General features: G+C 43.7%; 1 protein-coding gene across 1 annotated transcript in view; it reads right to left on the minus strand.

Annotated features, from left to right (window-relative positions):
• Positions 1 to 14416, minus strand: part of ETV6 (ETS variant 6) — a 150767-nt gene that overhangs the window by 28270 nt on the left and 108081 nt on the right. Inside the window, exon 4 of the mRNA XM_008062925.2 lies at positions 13960 to 14094. Coding sequence (XP_008061116.1) covers positions 13960 to 14094 — 135 coding nt within the window. The remainder of the gene's footprint in view (positions 1 to 13959; positions 14095 to 14416) is intronic.

Below are 14416 nucleotides of genomic sequence, written 5' to 3' on the forward strand. Positions count from 1 at the left end.
TTAAGAGAGAGAGAGTGCTCAGACACACAAGAAGGATACGATGGAAGCCTACAGAGAGAAAAAGACTTAAAAGACACATTGACCGTATGCAATGTATAGACCCTTGTTTGGATTCTGATTCAAACTATAAAAAACATGTATGAGATAGTGGGAAAAACGTTAACCCTAAAAGGACAGTTGATGATACTGAGACTTAATCATTTTCAGTAGATGTGATAGTTCTGTGGTTATGACTTTATGGAGTCCTTTTCTTTTCAGACCTGTGTTGATATTTTTACCAATGATATGATGTATCTGGAATTTGTTTTAAAATAATCTGGGATGGTGAAGAAGAGAGTAGGTGGAACACAAAGGAAACAAGGTTAGCCATGAGCTGATCATCAAAATTGGTGATGGCTACACAGTGGCTCATTAAATAATTCTCTTCACTTTTGTAAAGGTTTGATATTTCCCATAATAAAAAGTTGTTTTTAAAATGTTTAGGCCAGGCTTGGTGGCTCAGCCTGTAATCTCAGCACTTTGGGAGCTCGAGGGTTCAAGACTAGCTCAGGCAACTCACTCATCTCTACAATAAATAAAAAAATGAGCCAGGTGTGGTAGCGCATGCCTGTAGTTTTGGCTACTTGGAAGGTTAAGGCAGAAGGATTGCCAAGCCCGGTAGGTCGATGCTGGGGTGGCCATGAGCGTGCCACGGCACTTCGGCCTGGGCGATGGAGTGAGATTCCAACTAAAAAAAAAAAAAAAGTGTTTAGTTAACCTTGGAAAGATACAGGTTGGAATGAGAAGCACTCACTTTCTCACTTTAACCCAAATACGGTATCAGTGCTTACAGGGTACTGACTAAAATAAAATGATCTGTAATCTTTTGGGGACAGGGTATGTTTTCTTGTTATAGCTAATATGAATCTCAATTCTGCTGCCCATAGAAGTGAACTTATCTTCTGTTCATGGTTCACTTTTCATTTGGCACAGAATATGATTATTTTAAACAACTATTCAAGACAGTTTCATTTTGAACTTTCACATATTTTCTTCTAAATGCCATTTACACATTTCTTCCTTTACTTAAAAGCATTTAAAGTTTTAAAAAATACTTAAGGATGATGAAGACCATGTATCAAAAAATCCCATTTCCTGAATCCATTTCCCGTCTTATAAATTTCAAAATGGACACAGGCGTCGGTCAGTAATCTGGTTACCTGCAGGTTTTCTTTGATGTCCTGGGCTTCAAGGCTCAGTGCGTGGGTGTACACTCAGGGCAAGCCTTAGGAAGTCTGGGACGACTATGAGAGGAAGAACTTTCATGCCAAGGGTAAAAGAGGAACTGATGTAACGTCCTGGAGAGATTTCACTCTCCGTTCCTGCCCAGATCTTTGGGAACAATACAGGAGGGTGATAGTGCTCTGGATAATCCAACTCAGATTTTGCTTTTGACTCAGGATACAGCCAGGAACAGGACTTGGAGGAGCTTGATTTATTTATTTCTCTGCAGACACCACTGGAAGAGGAAGTACTTGATGAAGTTGATAACATTAATGGTAGAGAACTGGATCCAAGGGTATTTAATTCCAGGCTCCTGGTGGTCTGGGCACAACCACTGTCAAGGCTGAACGGCCTGCAATGAGACCTTCCAAGCTTTGTTTCAGTTTGCAAAGCAGCACCCACGTACGAAGTGGGCTATGACGTTCCTACCCTGCTGTCTGCTGCCTCTGTTATTATAAGTTGGCAGCAGGGTATGGAAACTTACGAGACCAGAGCCGGCAGGCAGAGAAGCTCCGGACACAGGAAATACACTGAGCGGACAGTGGGTGCATTAAATCCCCCAGATGTAGGAGTCTTCTGTCTAAAACAAGAAAAATTTTTTGGTCTGGCCTTGATGTCTGCGTTTGTTCTTGGTGAGCTGCCCAGCTGGAAAACTGGGAAATTATCCACACTGCCCTTGTTCTGAAGGTCTTGATACGGGAGGGAAATAGACAAGGAAGAGGGAGGGAAAGCCACACGTAATTAGCCGGTGTGGGCACAGAAGGAAGGGAGGAAGAAAGTCAAGGGCTGGTAGGAAACTGTCATGTGGCTGAAAGTGTTTCTCTGATCCCATACCTTTCTCTTTGTAGACCACTGTTAGACACAAAAAACCCTTCTTCTCACTACCAAAGAGCCCAGAGTAAATCAGGACTTTAAATGTGATAATTAAAAAAAAAAAAAAAGAAAGAAAAGGTCTGATTTCTCATTCCTTTTCTTTTTACCTATTAGAAAAGCTTCTCTACTTAAAATTCAACCCAATTTAATCATGTTATAAATAATAAATAACTAATAAACTTAAAAAATAAACGCCTGTGGTGAAAGTTGTTGGTTTTGACTGGGAAATTTCCAGGGTAGAACACAGGCTAAGACCGTGTTTGTATCGCACACGCCAGGATCACATTTCCACCATCACGCTTTCCCCTAAGCCCTGGATGTTGATCAGGGAAAGTAGTGAGGAGATGCAAATCAACAAGCCCAGCAGGGAACTCTCATTCATCAGCCTCAATCTGCTGGGTTTCACATTCTTCCACAAAGGGCCATATTCCAGCACAGTTTTATAAAAATTAGTGGGAACTACAGAGCTAGGCAAAAGTTAAAGGCTCCAAGTCTTGGGATGAAATTCAAAATATGTTTGGAACGAATAGGCTGAAACGGGCAGGACAGGGTCAGTGAAACATCTCCAAACCGAGCAGAGGTTGAACTTCCAGGAAGGGGTGGGGTATATTAATTGGGGCCACCATATCAAAGTACCACAGAGTGGTTTAAACAACAGAAATGTATTATCTCACAATTCTAGAGAATCTCAAGTCCTCTCGCTGCCATTACGGGTTGAAAGTGTCCCTCCAAAATTCTTATGTTGAAGTTCCAACCACCAGTACCCTGAAGTTCCAACCACCAGTACCCTCAGAATGTGACCTTATTTGGAAAGAGGGTCCAGTCCTTGCAGATGTAACTAGTTAAGGTGAGGCCACTGTGACCATCCAGTGCGACTAGTGTCTTTATAAAAAGTTACTTTGGATGTAAAGTTATGCACACAGCGAGAATGCTACATGAAGATGAAGGTGGAGACCTCGAAGCCAATGAATGAATGCCAAAGCTTGCCAGCAAACCTCGAGAAACCAGGAGAAGGGCATGGAACAGATTCTCTCTCACAGCCCTCAGAAGGAATCAACCCCGGTGACACTTGACCTCAGACTCTCTAGAATTGTGAGATAATACATTTCTGCCGCTGAAACCACTCTGTGGTACTTTGATATGGTGGCCCCAGAAAGCTAATATACCCCAACCCTTCCCTGAAGTTCGACCTCTGCTCGGTTTGGAGATGTTTCACTGACCCTGTCCTGCCCATTTCAGCCTATTCATCTCAACAAGGTGCAAATGTAACTAAATTCTTTTCTAGGGCTGAGAAGTGGCCTGGTTTGGAATAGACAAATCACATATGTTGGAGGTCATAAACAATAAACCTGGCCGAGTATGGTGGCTCACATCTATAATCCTGGCACTTTGGGAGGCTGAGGTGAGAGGATTGCTTGATCCCAGGAGTTAGAGACCAGCCTAGGCAACACAGTAAGACCTCATCTCTACAAAAGTCAAAAAAAAATTAGCCAGCCATGGTGATGTTCACTTGTAGTCCTAGCTACTTAGGAGGCTGAGGTGGAAGGATTGCCTGAGCCCAGAAGGTTGAGGCTGTAGTGAGCCATGTTCGTGCCACTGCACTCCAGCGTGGGTGGCAGAGTGAGACATAAAAAACATAAAAGATCCTATGTAAGCTTCTAGAATTGTATAAGCATTTGATGAAAAGTGCTAAAAGAAACAAAACAAATAAATAAAACTTGTAGTGCCCTGAGGCTTAATTTTTGTTACCACAGGCTGGGCATGGCTCCTCCAAACAGACCACCTTTCCTGTGGATCAGTATGGAGAGTACATGGCCATCTGCTCTTCATGGCAGTACAGGGGAGTCAACTTAATCTCAATAAAGCAGTACAAAGGAAGTGAAGGGAGAAATCAAGGGATCGAATTTCAAATGAACCAATTACACCTGCATGGGTAAACTTCTCAATCATTTATGGAAACTTGGGTTATGATGACACAAAGATACGGCAGAGGAGTCCTGGAGTGGGGCAAAGAGCAACAAAGCCCCTTCACTGAGGGCTTCCTTCTCTGGAGGAATCAGACTGGCCCTAACCTTAAAGGGATCAGATGGCATTTCCTAGTTTCTGGGTAACTTCCTGCCTATCTTGGGAGAGTTATTCATGCATATTAGGAATCTCTTGCCCCTAAAACTTCTGGCTCGAGAGAGCAAGCTAGCTTTAAGGCCAAAAGCAGCCACCGGGCCACTGGAGGAGGCTGAGGAGGCAGGGAGGGTGAGGGGGGATCCCCCCTGAAACGGACCAAGGACCCACACAAGGCACAAAGAGGCCCTCTGCACAATTCAGTTCTCCCACACTTTGCCAGAGCAAACAAATGCTGCAGCAAGGGCAAGGGTCGGAAGGTAAAAGGTCATGCTGCTCTAGGCCCTGAAATACAGGAGGCAAAGCAGAAAGACAATGTCCTAGAGAGGCCGAGTTCAGTGGCTCACACGTGTAAATCTGTACTTTCGGAGGCAAAAGAACTGCCTGAGCTTAGGGGTTCGAAACCAGCCTAGGCAAGTTGGCGAGACCTTGCATCTACAATAAATCAAAACATTAGCCAGGAGTGGTGGTGCATGCCTATAGTTCCAGCTAGTTGGAAGGCTGAGGCAGAAGAATCACCTGAGCCCAGCAGGTCAAGGCTGTGGTGGCCTTGAGTGTGCCAGTGCACTCCAGCCTGAGGGACGGAGTGGGACTTCAATTAAAAAAAAAAAATAGCAGCCGGGTTCGTTGCCTCAGCCTGTAATCCCAACACTTTGGGAGGCCAAGGTGAGTGGATTGCCTGAGTCCGTGGGCTCGAGAGCAGTCTAAGCAACTTGGCGAGACCTCGCCTCTATAATAAAATAAAAAATAGCTAGGTGTGGTAGTCTGTCGTTCCAGCTATTCGGAAGGCTGAGGTGGAAGGATCGCTGGAGCCCAGGAGGTCGATGCTGGGGTGGCCATGAGCGTGAGTGCCACTGCACTCCAGCCTGGGCAAAGGAGTGAGACTCCAACTCAAAAAAAAAAAAAAAAAAAAAAAAGTCAGGCACAGTGGCTCATGCCTATAATCCCAGCACTTTGGGAGGCCAAGGTGAGAGGACTGCCTGAGCCCATGGGTTCAAGACCAGCCTGGGCAACTTGATTGGGACCTCACTTCTACAATAAATCAAAAAATTAGCCAGGCATGGTGGCGCAGGCCTGCAGTTTCAGCTACTTGGAAGGTTGAGGGGGAAGGGTCACCTGAGCCCAGCAGACTGAGGCTGTGGTAGCCATGAGTGTGTCACTGTACTCCAGTCTGGGTGAGAGAGTGAGACTCCAACTCAAAATAAATGAATAAATAAACAAATAAAAATAAAAAAGAAAGAAAAAAGAAAATGTCCTGGAGAGAAAAGGAGGGCTTGCAGAAGAGCGGAATGGGGCCAGGTGGAGGGGCAGTAAGTGGGGGAGGTAAGTGTTCTTCCCGTGGGATCTCTCATTACCTGCCACCAGATTCAAGAATCACAGAATAGAAAAGGCTGTAAAAAGGCCTTTGACTTTTAGTTTATTCTTCTAGTTCTTTTTTTTTTTTGAGTTGGAGTCTCACTCGGTTGCCCAGACTGGAGTGCAGTAGCCACTCCCGGCCACCGCAGCCTCGCCTGCTGGGCTCCGGTGATCCTTCCGTCTCAGCCTTCCGAGTAGCCAGAATTCCAGCCATGCGCTACCATGCCCGGCTGATTTTTTGATTTATTGTAGAGATGAGGTCTTGCTGCCCAGGCGGGTCTCGAACCCGCGGGCTCAGGCAATCCACTCACCTCAGCCTCCCAAAGGCGCGGGATTATAGGCTGAGCCACCGAGCCTGGCTATTCTTCTAGTTCTTAACTGGGAGAAGAGACAACCAGAATATTAATACAAAGGCTCCAAAGAGGTCATGGAGGACCTATCACATGTCCGGTATTGTGAGGCAACCTAAAATGCAAGCAGTGCTCACTTCAAAAAGGGCCATGTTCTGAAAGTACCAAAGATTAGCACTGTAAATGAATCGTCCCACAGAAATTATAGTACAGAGGCGCCCAGTAATCCACGAAGGTGCTCTAGGAAAATAGCAGGAGAGGTAACAGGTTTTTCCTATGAACGAGGTCCACAAATCTGGTGATTGTACCAAGTGTAGGCGGTTACCGAGTACATGCAGTACTGAGTGCATGAGAATGGTTAAGAAAATTGGAATTGGAAGTAGAAAAAAGTCAACCATTGCACAGCAATCTGAACGTACTTAACACTACTGAACTTTGCACTTAGAAATGGTTAAGGAGATAAATATGCTATATGCATTTTATTCCTATTAAAAATGGACAAAAACAAAGGAAAAAAAATCTGACCAAACAGTGGTTAAAAAAAATAATGAATAATGGCAATGAACAACATTTACTGAGTGCTTGATATCTGACAGGTGCTGTTTAAGGGCCTTTTTCCATATTAACTCATTTCTTTCTTATATCAACCCTGTGAGATAGGTACTGTTATTTTCCTTTATCTACAGACAGAGACTGAGATACAAGGAAGTTAAGTAACTTTCCTGAAGTCATACAGCTAGTACACTGGGGAGCTGGGATTTGAACCCAGGTGGTATGGATATAGAGTATGTACATGTGCGGTCACGCTCTCTGGCCCTGTCATTTATTACACAGCTAAAATGTTTACCAAGGATGCCAAATCCCAGCAGATGGCCCCCTTGACACTGACATCAGCACAATTCCAGCAAGACTAGAGAATTGCTGTGTGTGTTTTTTTTTTTTTAAACAACCAGTAATAGGATGTGACTGGAGCAGCTAAAAACTTCATCTACCTGGTGCCAGCTCAGCAGATGTGGCAAGGGGCCCGCTTTCAAGGAATGACATAGGAGGGGCTGGTTCCCCAGAGGGGTGCCAGCCAGTGTTTCTATTCTCAGAAGCCAGTGCCTAACTTGGAACCCATATTTCTCAAAGGCTGGAAGATTTTCATCATGCCAAGCTCATTCATCCTGAAGGAGTCAATCATCCATATGAGTAAATTCAGTCAAATGTAGTATGAGTTATTTTTCATTTTTTTAGTTGAAGTCTCACTTTGTTGCCCAGGCTGGAGTGCAGTGGCATGCTCACGGCCACCGCAGACTCGACCTGCTGGACTCAAGTGATTTTTTCCGCCTCAGTCTTCCAAGTAGCTAGAACTATAGTCACACACCACCATGCCCAGCTAATTTTGTAATTTATTGTAGAGATGAGGTCTCGACATGTTGCCCAGAACCTGGGCTCAGAGAATCTTCTTGCCTTGGCCTCCCAAAGTGCTGGGATTACAGGTGTGAGCACCTGGCCAGTATGAGTTTTTAAAATCTCAGACTACCGACATATTTTTGGGTTTCAAAAGTTATCTTTGACATTTTTTTTGGCTCAAATTTGGGCAGTAATCTAAGCAGGACCTGTCACACTGTACCCGTTAAGTGAACTGAAAATTGATTTGGCATCTTAATCTTCACAACTTCTACTCATCTTTCAATCATTCACCCTATTTTCAAGGTGTTTATACAACAAAACTGAATAAAAATGTTATTTTGATCTACTCATTCATGCTGCAGTGGTACTGGAGTCAATCTCATCTGGGTTTAAATCTCAGCTTTGTTACTTCATTTTGGGCCATGTTATTTTATTGCTCTTAACCTTTATTTCTTCATCTATAAAGGGGAGATAATAATATTACCTTCTTTACAGGGTTGCTGTGAAGATTAAATGATTTAAACACTTAAGGGCTTAGAACAGGGCCCGGCATATAACAAGGACCCAATAAATGTCGGCTATTATTTTGTTATTACAAAGCAGATGCATATATCTCATCTTCTTTAATTATCTCATTAAAATTGTATATGATTTCCCTCTTCCAAAGCAGTCTTTGGGTACTTGGGTTTGGAGATGGTGAAGCAGTATTCCACAATAAAGTCATCATATAAATAAAACTTCTGTGGGTCATTACAGAATGCAAGCCACCCTCCATGTTCCCCACAAAAAAAAAAAAAGATTTCTATTGGGGCCATTTCCATGTGCTAGTTGTAAGGAAAATAAAGATCAACAGTATTTCAATGCTTGAATTTTCTCACCACCACTTAGTGATTTCCATGCCCACCTCCTGATAAAAGAGATGTGCCAGAACAGAGAACTGCTACCTTAAAACTGTGTCCACTGCTGCAGAAGCAATCCCAACACTGCATGTGTGAATGTTCTCAAAATAAAGCGAGTAACTTCCATAATCTCTTTGATGGGGTGTAAAAAGGGTGAGGCTGAGAGCTGCGATTATCAGATGGTTCCCTCAAGGGAGTGATGGGTTTTTGAGAAACAGATTTTGTTCCTTCTCCCTGCAGACTGTGTGCATGTCCAGTCCCATAGGGTGACTCTGCAGAGCTGGCCCCATTCAGAGCCAGCTAAGAACAGAAGCTTATTTTATATCGCCCAGGGAGCTTTTAGGGAACCACTACTCAAGCAGTTCTAACACCAAGGGATCAGTGGCAACTGAATATGTATTTTTGGGATGACTTTCTTTGGAAAGGAGCTAAAAATCAGTTACTTTTAGATCCTGTGGAACCTAAGAAATCAGGAGAAGTCATTTTGACTATGTGTGACAAAATAACTTTATTTCATAATCGTTTGCTGGTCTGATATCTCTGAAGATGCTCTGCCTCCTGGCTTTTATGAAAGAAGTGGTGTCACTGTTTATTTTACCTCCTTTCTACATAACTACTTACCTGTCTTCTAATTCATATGATGCAGATAAAATGAGACCTAACAGTCAAGGAAAAGGAATCTGCTTAAAATGAGCTTTTTATCATGAGATAAGTGAATGATGCTGCAAATGGTTTGACTACCGAGAGGGGGAATATTACCAGAAGTTCTCGACAAGGCGAGACAGATGAGGGCAGAGGAGATTTTCTTCTGTTTCTGAGCAACACCAGGCAGGATGCTGCTTTGACATTCTGTATTTTAGATGCCCAAGACCCTGAAGGTAGAGAATGTGTTTTACTCATCTTCCTATTGCCCAGACAGACTCAGACACCTTGGATGTAACGTGAGGATTTGAGAGCTGTAAGAGACCATAGAGTCTGACCCTCTCTTACAACCGGGCAAACTAAGAGCCAGAGAAATGAGAAACTTAGTCCTCATGATTTTTTTTCTGACAGAATGAAGGATTAGAATCGGGTTTTCTGGCTTCCAGATCCCATCAAGACATTTTACACACACACACACACACACACACACACACACACACACACACACACACACACACACACACACACACCAGTTTGTCTGGGATGGTTCTAGCTTACGCCTGTTGTCCTGGCTTACTTATTAATGGAGCCCTGTCATAAATGTCTTGGTATGCATGAAAAATTATAAGGTTACCCTAATTATATCGTCCTCCCTTCCCCAAACTAGTAAGTAAGAGGAGGAGTGAAAATACTGTTTTTTTCTGGAGGTAGATGGTAATCTGGGGACTGCTTTGCTCAAGGCATGATGTCATTTCATAATAGAGTACATTATAGAGAAAATGAAAATTCACACACAAAGGGTTTTTTTTTTTTTGGAGTTGAAGTTTCACTCTGTCACCCAGGCTGAACCGCAGTGGCATGCTCACAGTCACTGCAGCCTCCACCTGCTAGGCTCAGGTGATACTTCTGCCTCAGCCTTCCAAGAAGCTGAAACTACAGGCACACATCAACACACCCAGCCAATTTTTTTGATTTGTTGTAGAGATGAGGTCTTGCCAATTTGCCCAGGCTGTTCTCGAACCCCTGGGCTCAGACAATCCTCTCACCTCTAGCGTCCCAAAGTGCTGGGATTACAGGCATAAGCCACTGCGCCCAGCCTTATAAAGGGTTTGAATTAGCCTACTCATCCTCCTCTCCCATCAGGGCATGGAGGGGAACCTCTGAGTGAACACCAACTTCCTGATTTTAGCACTGCCATGTGGCTACCAGGAGGAAGGAGAGATTGCAATGTGAGATGGTCGCAGAGGATATCTGTGGGGAACTGGTGTTAGATTGAGCAAGACACATTTGTATTGTGATATGAATTTCCATTGTCAAATTATGAATGTTTGCACTGGTTAAGCTGGCGGCTGTGATGAGATGAAATCACAAAGGGCTTGAAAGAAGCCTTGTATTTGCACTTGACCATGCACACTTCACTGCACCAAGCTGCTTAGCAGCTGAGTCAGGGCCTGTTCTCCTTCCATTCTGTCATTCCTAGCTATCTATGTATCTATCTACCTACCTCTCTCCCTCTCCCCCTATCTACCAACCTACTATCTATGTCAAGTCAAAAGCAGCATTGAGTTGTCTTGGGCAAACATAATTTTACCTGGTACGATTATCCCTAGTTACGGAAAATAAATCATTGGGGAAGTAATATTTAATATGTACAAGGGAGGAACCCAAAAAGAACCCCGGAAGTTTCTTTAAAAATTGTGTATTTGTTCTTACATGTTTAAACTTCAGTCACCTTCAAAGTACTCTCCATTTGAGACAATACACCCATTGAGACACTTTTTCCACTGGTCAGAACAGTTTTTGAACTTGTCGATTTTGATGCCTTTTAGTGCTTCTGCCATTTTTTATTTCACCTCTTCCACATTGGTAAAATGTTCCCTTTGAGGACTTTTTTTATCCAGGGAAACAAAAAAAGTCACTCAGGGGGAGATCAAGTGCATAGAAAGGGTGGGACATGGAGGTCATTGCATTTTTTGGTAAAAAACAAACAAACTAAAAACAACAACCAAAAACTGCTAAACAGTCAGTGTGGTGTGGGCGGGTACACTCGTACCTCACCCAACATAAAATGGGCAGACGTGTTGAATCTCCAAAAAAAATTCACTGAAGCCAAATATAGCCTCTTACAACAACACTAGCGGGTACACAGATGCCCATGGGTTCCTAAAATACTTACCTAGTGGGGGAAGCCTGCATTATAAGGGGCTCACACTCCAAAAAATAATTCTGGCTTTTTTTGGGGGGGTTCCCCTTGTATAATTTCACTTGATAGACTTTTTGTTTTTTGTTTTCCAGAACCGGATCTTGCTGTATGTTAACATATGCCCATATCAATCATCTGCTATCTTTCATAATTGACTCTAGAGACAATTTATGTGGAAATGGAATGTTTTTTTTTTTCAGTAGAGAAGGAGAGAAAGATGGAGGTGGTGGTTTGAAGTGGGAAAGTTAAACTGATCACGCACCTCTCTTCTTGGTTTCTCTGTTATCAAGGGCATCATATATCTGAAAGTCTGGGGAAGATGTGAAGAGGGCAGCCCCTCATATCACCTCTGTGTCTTGGACATCTAGCCTCATTGGATACTACCTGATAAAGACCTGCACTTCCCTTCTTGTTGAGGGTACCTGTTCATCTGAGAGCACGCACTGTGTCTAAACAGACTGAGGAGGAGGACGCATGCCCTCAGATCTTGCTTCCTGGCCATCAGCTTTAAGGAACGGTCTCTGAGAATGCACTGTTTTTAAGAGCTGGGTCTGAAGCAGAGCTAGCTGGTCCACAGGGTGATGGCGCCCTTGACCTTGGCCTCATTAGCTTCATTCTTTTTGCTACTGAGCTCACCACCACCGACATCCTAACTCCTGAGAGCAAGCTCATTACAGCGCATGCGGTGGCACATCTGTATTTACTTGGTTTGAGAGGAGCTCTCAGAGTAAGCCAGCTTTCCCTATTGATGAGCTCCTGAAAATGAGAACAACAAACTCACCTACTTATGAGTCAAATCTGGCCAAGGGAAAAGGAGGAAGGATTTGTGAGGAGGCGAGACCATTATCCTCCAATAACACTGGGGAAGAAAAATGGAGCAGAAATTCCAAATGGGATTTTTATTCCTTTTTTTTTTTTTTTTAATTGAGAGAAAGAAGGAGCAGCAGCAGAAAAAACAAAAACAAAAACAAAACCCATCACACACTCTTTGTATTTGAAAGGCAGGCTGGGTAATATATTTCTTGCCTTAATGTCAAGCTTCAGTAAACCCACCTCCTCTTCTCTGGAGTGGCTGTTGGCTATTATGCAAGCCGGAAATGTACATGGCAGGAAGAGCAAAGGAACAAGAAACCGAATTGGGGGAGGAAGGTAGCTGCTAAATTTAGCAAGGGTAAAGCTAGGGGAGAAAAGGAAGAGAGAAAGGCAGGGAGCATGCATGAAGTGCTGTTCATTCTTCATCATGGAGGCGAGGGGCCCCGGCTGGGCACCTCCCAGCACAGGGAGGTCATGTCAGTCGCCTCAAGTTGGGCTCTCTTTGGTGAAATGTTAATTGAGAAAACAAAAACTTCTCATTTTTTAATCTGCTAATGACAAAACAAAAATATGAGTTCTACTCTTGGGGGTGATTAATCCATTGAAGGAAATGCCCCAAGGAGCCAGGGTTTTAAGCCCCAAGTAATCTTAACCTAAGGAAAAATACACGTGAGAAAGTTCCGGTGCCTGTTTGCACGTGTGTTGTCTGACCTGGGCAGGAGGACATGGACATCATGACCCTCAGACACAAGCCATCACTGAATGCCACTGTATACTCAGCTGGACAATGGAACAGCGCTCAGAGCAAGGTTTTTGTACTCTATTTCTGGACCCCAGCACCTACTTGGGACCTAGGGTCAAGGTCTAAATTCAGTTCTGGTCTTTTGTTTTCACCAATAATTAAGAGGAGCAACTGGTTCATCTGAAATAAACACGGACACTGAACACAGTCTACCATCCTCCTTTGGTGCATGGTGAAGAAAGCCCCGTCCGAACACTGAGTTCACAGGGTTTGGGTTTTTTTCCTTCCCCTGGCTTTTATTAAAATCTGCTCAAAAATCTTTAGTAACTTCCCATGATTTTGCTCCATTTCTGGGAAATTAAAAAAAAAAAAGTTCTCCACACTCTGGTTCTAAGCTAAGTTCCTCGGACCGGCTCTGCAATGGCCAAATGCTGGTCCTTGTGAAAGTAGGGTGATGGCTCACAAGGTTTATTTATTTTTATCCTCTTTATTTGGGGTATGCCTGAAATTTTTTCATAATGGAAGGGAAGTGGGATGAGAAGGTACGCTCTACAACCCGAGTCATGTGACTTCTGCTCCCCATTCCAAGGCTTTCCCCCACCCTTATGTCATTTTCTCTGCCTAGAATGTTCCTCGCTTCATGCCTGCTCATCAGAATCCTGCTGGACCTTGAAGGACTCCTCCAGAGCCCACGCCTTTATGAGCAGACCCTGCTCCCTGTACCTGGCTGTAATTGTTCTTTCCACATCTCCACAGTGCCACATTACAGTTCAGCTTCTGTGCATATTCATCTCACTGCGCCACTTTTTTTTTTTGAGTTGGAGTCTCACTCCATCACCCAGGCTGGAGTACAGTGGCATGCTCATGGCCACCCCAGCGTTGACCTGCTGGGCTCAGGTGATCCTTCTGCCTCAGCCTTTCAAGTAGCCAGAACTACAGGTGCGCGCTACTGTGCCTGGCTGATTTTTTGATTTATTGTAGAGTTGAGATCTTGCTAAGTGGTCCAGGTTGTTCGCAAACCCATGGGTTCAGGCAGTCCCCTCACCCTGGCCTCCCAAAATGCTGGGATTACAGGCTTGAGCCACCGTGCCTGGTCTCACTGTGCCACTTTTATTGTGAGCTTCAGAGAACCAAGAATACACCTGATGCACCTAGACATTTCCCCTTAGTGTTTTATACACAGTAAACACCTAATAAATGTTTGTTGAATGAAAAACAATTTATATGAATAGGAACAGTGTATCATGATTAAACCTCCTGGATTTGTCTCAACCTCAGGCAAGGAAAGAGAGGCCTCCTCAGTACCTTCCTCGTGGTTCTGATGCAATATGACCTCCGGCTGTGTGTGTATAGAGTTTCCAGGGTGGAAGAATGGTGAAAAAAGAATCCGAGGTTTCCTCTGCTTCAGAATATGCTGAAGGAGTTCATAGAGCACATCACCTGGAAAGAAAAAGGAAAGGGAAATAGAGAAATGGAAGTACCTTTTCAATAACTGTTTACTGAGCTTCAGCCCTGCCCCGGCCCTGTACTGAGGGTCCAACGGTGGACAAATTACACATGCTACCTCCCCTCCTGGAGCTCCCAGGGGACAGGATGGAGCACTTGAAACTCAAAAGGTTAAAGTTTTGTGATTTTTCTAAATTAAACTTTTTTTGATGATGAAAATAATATACTGAAAAAGTTTTAAAAATGCAGAAAAATGGAAAGCAAAAATTACTTATACTCCCATCATGGAAAGAAGCCCTGTTAATACTGTCTATAG

Source organism: Carlito syrichta, unplaced genomic scaffold (genome assembly GCF_000164805.1).
Source record: "Carlito syrichta isolate Samal-C Ts95f unplaced genomic scaffold, Tarsius_syrichta-2.0.1 Scaffold305884, whole genome shotgun sequence".
Lineage (NCBI taxonomy): Eukaryota > Metazoa > Chordata > Mammalia > Primates > Tarsiidae > Carlito > Carlito syrichta.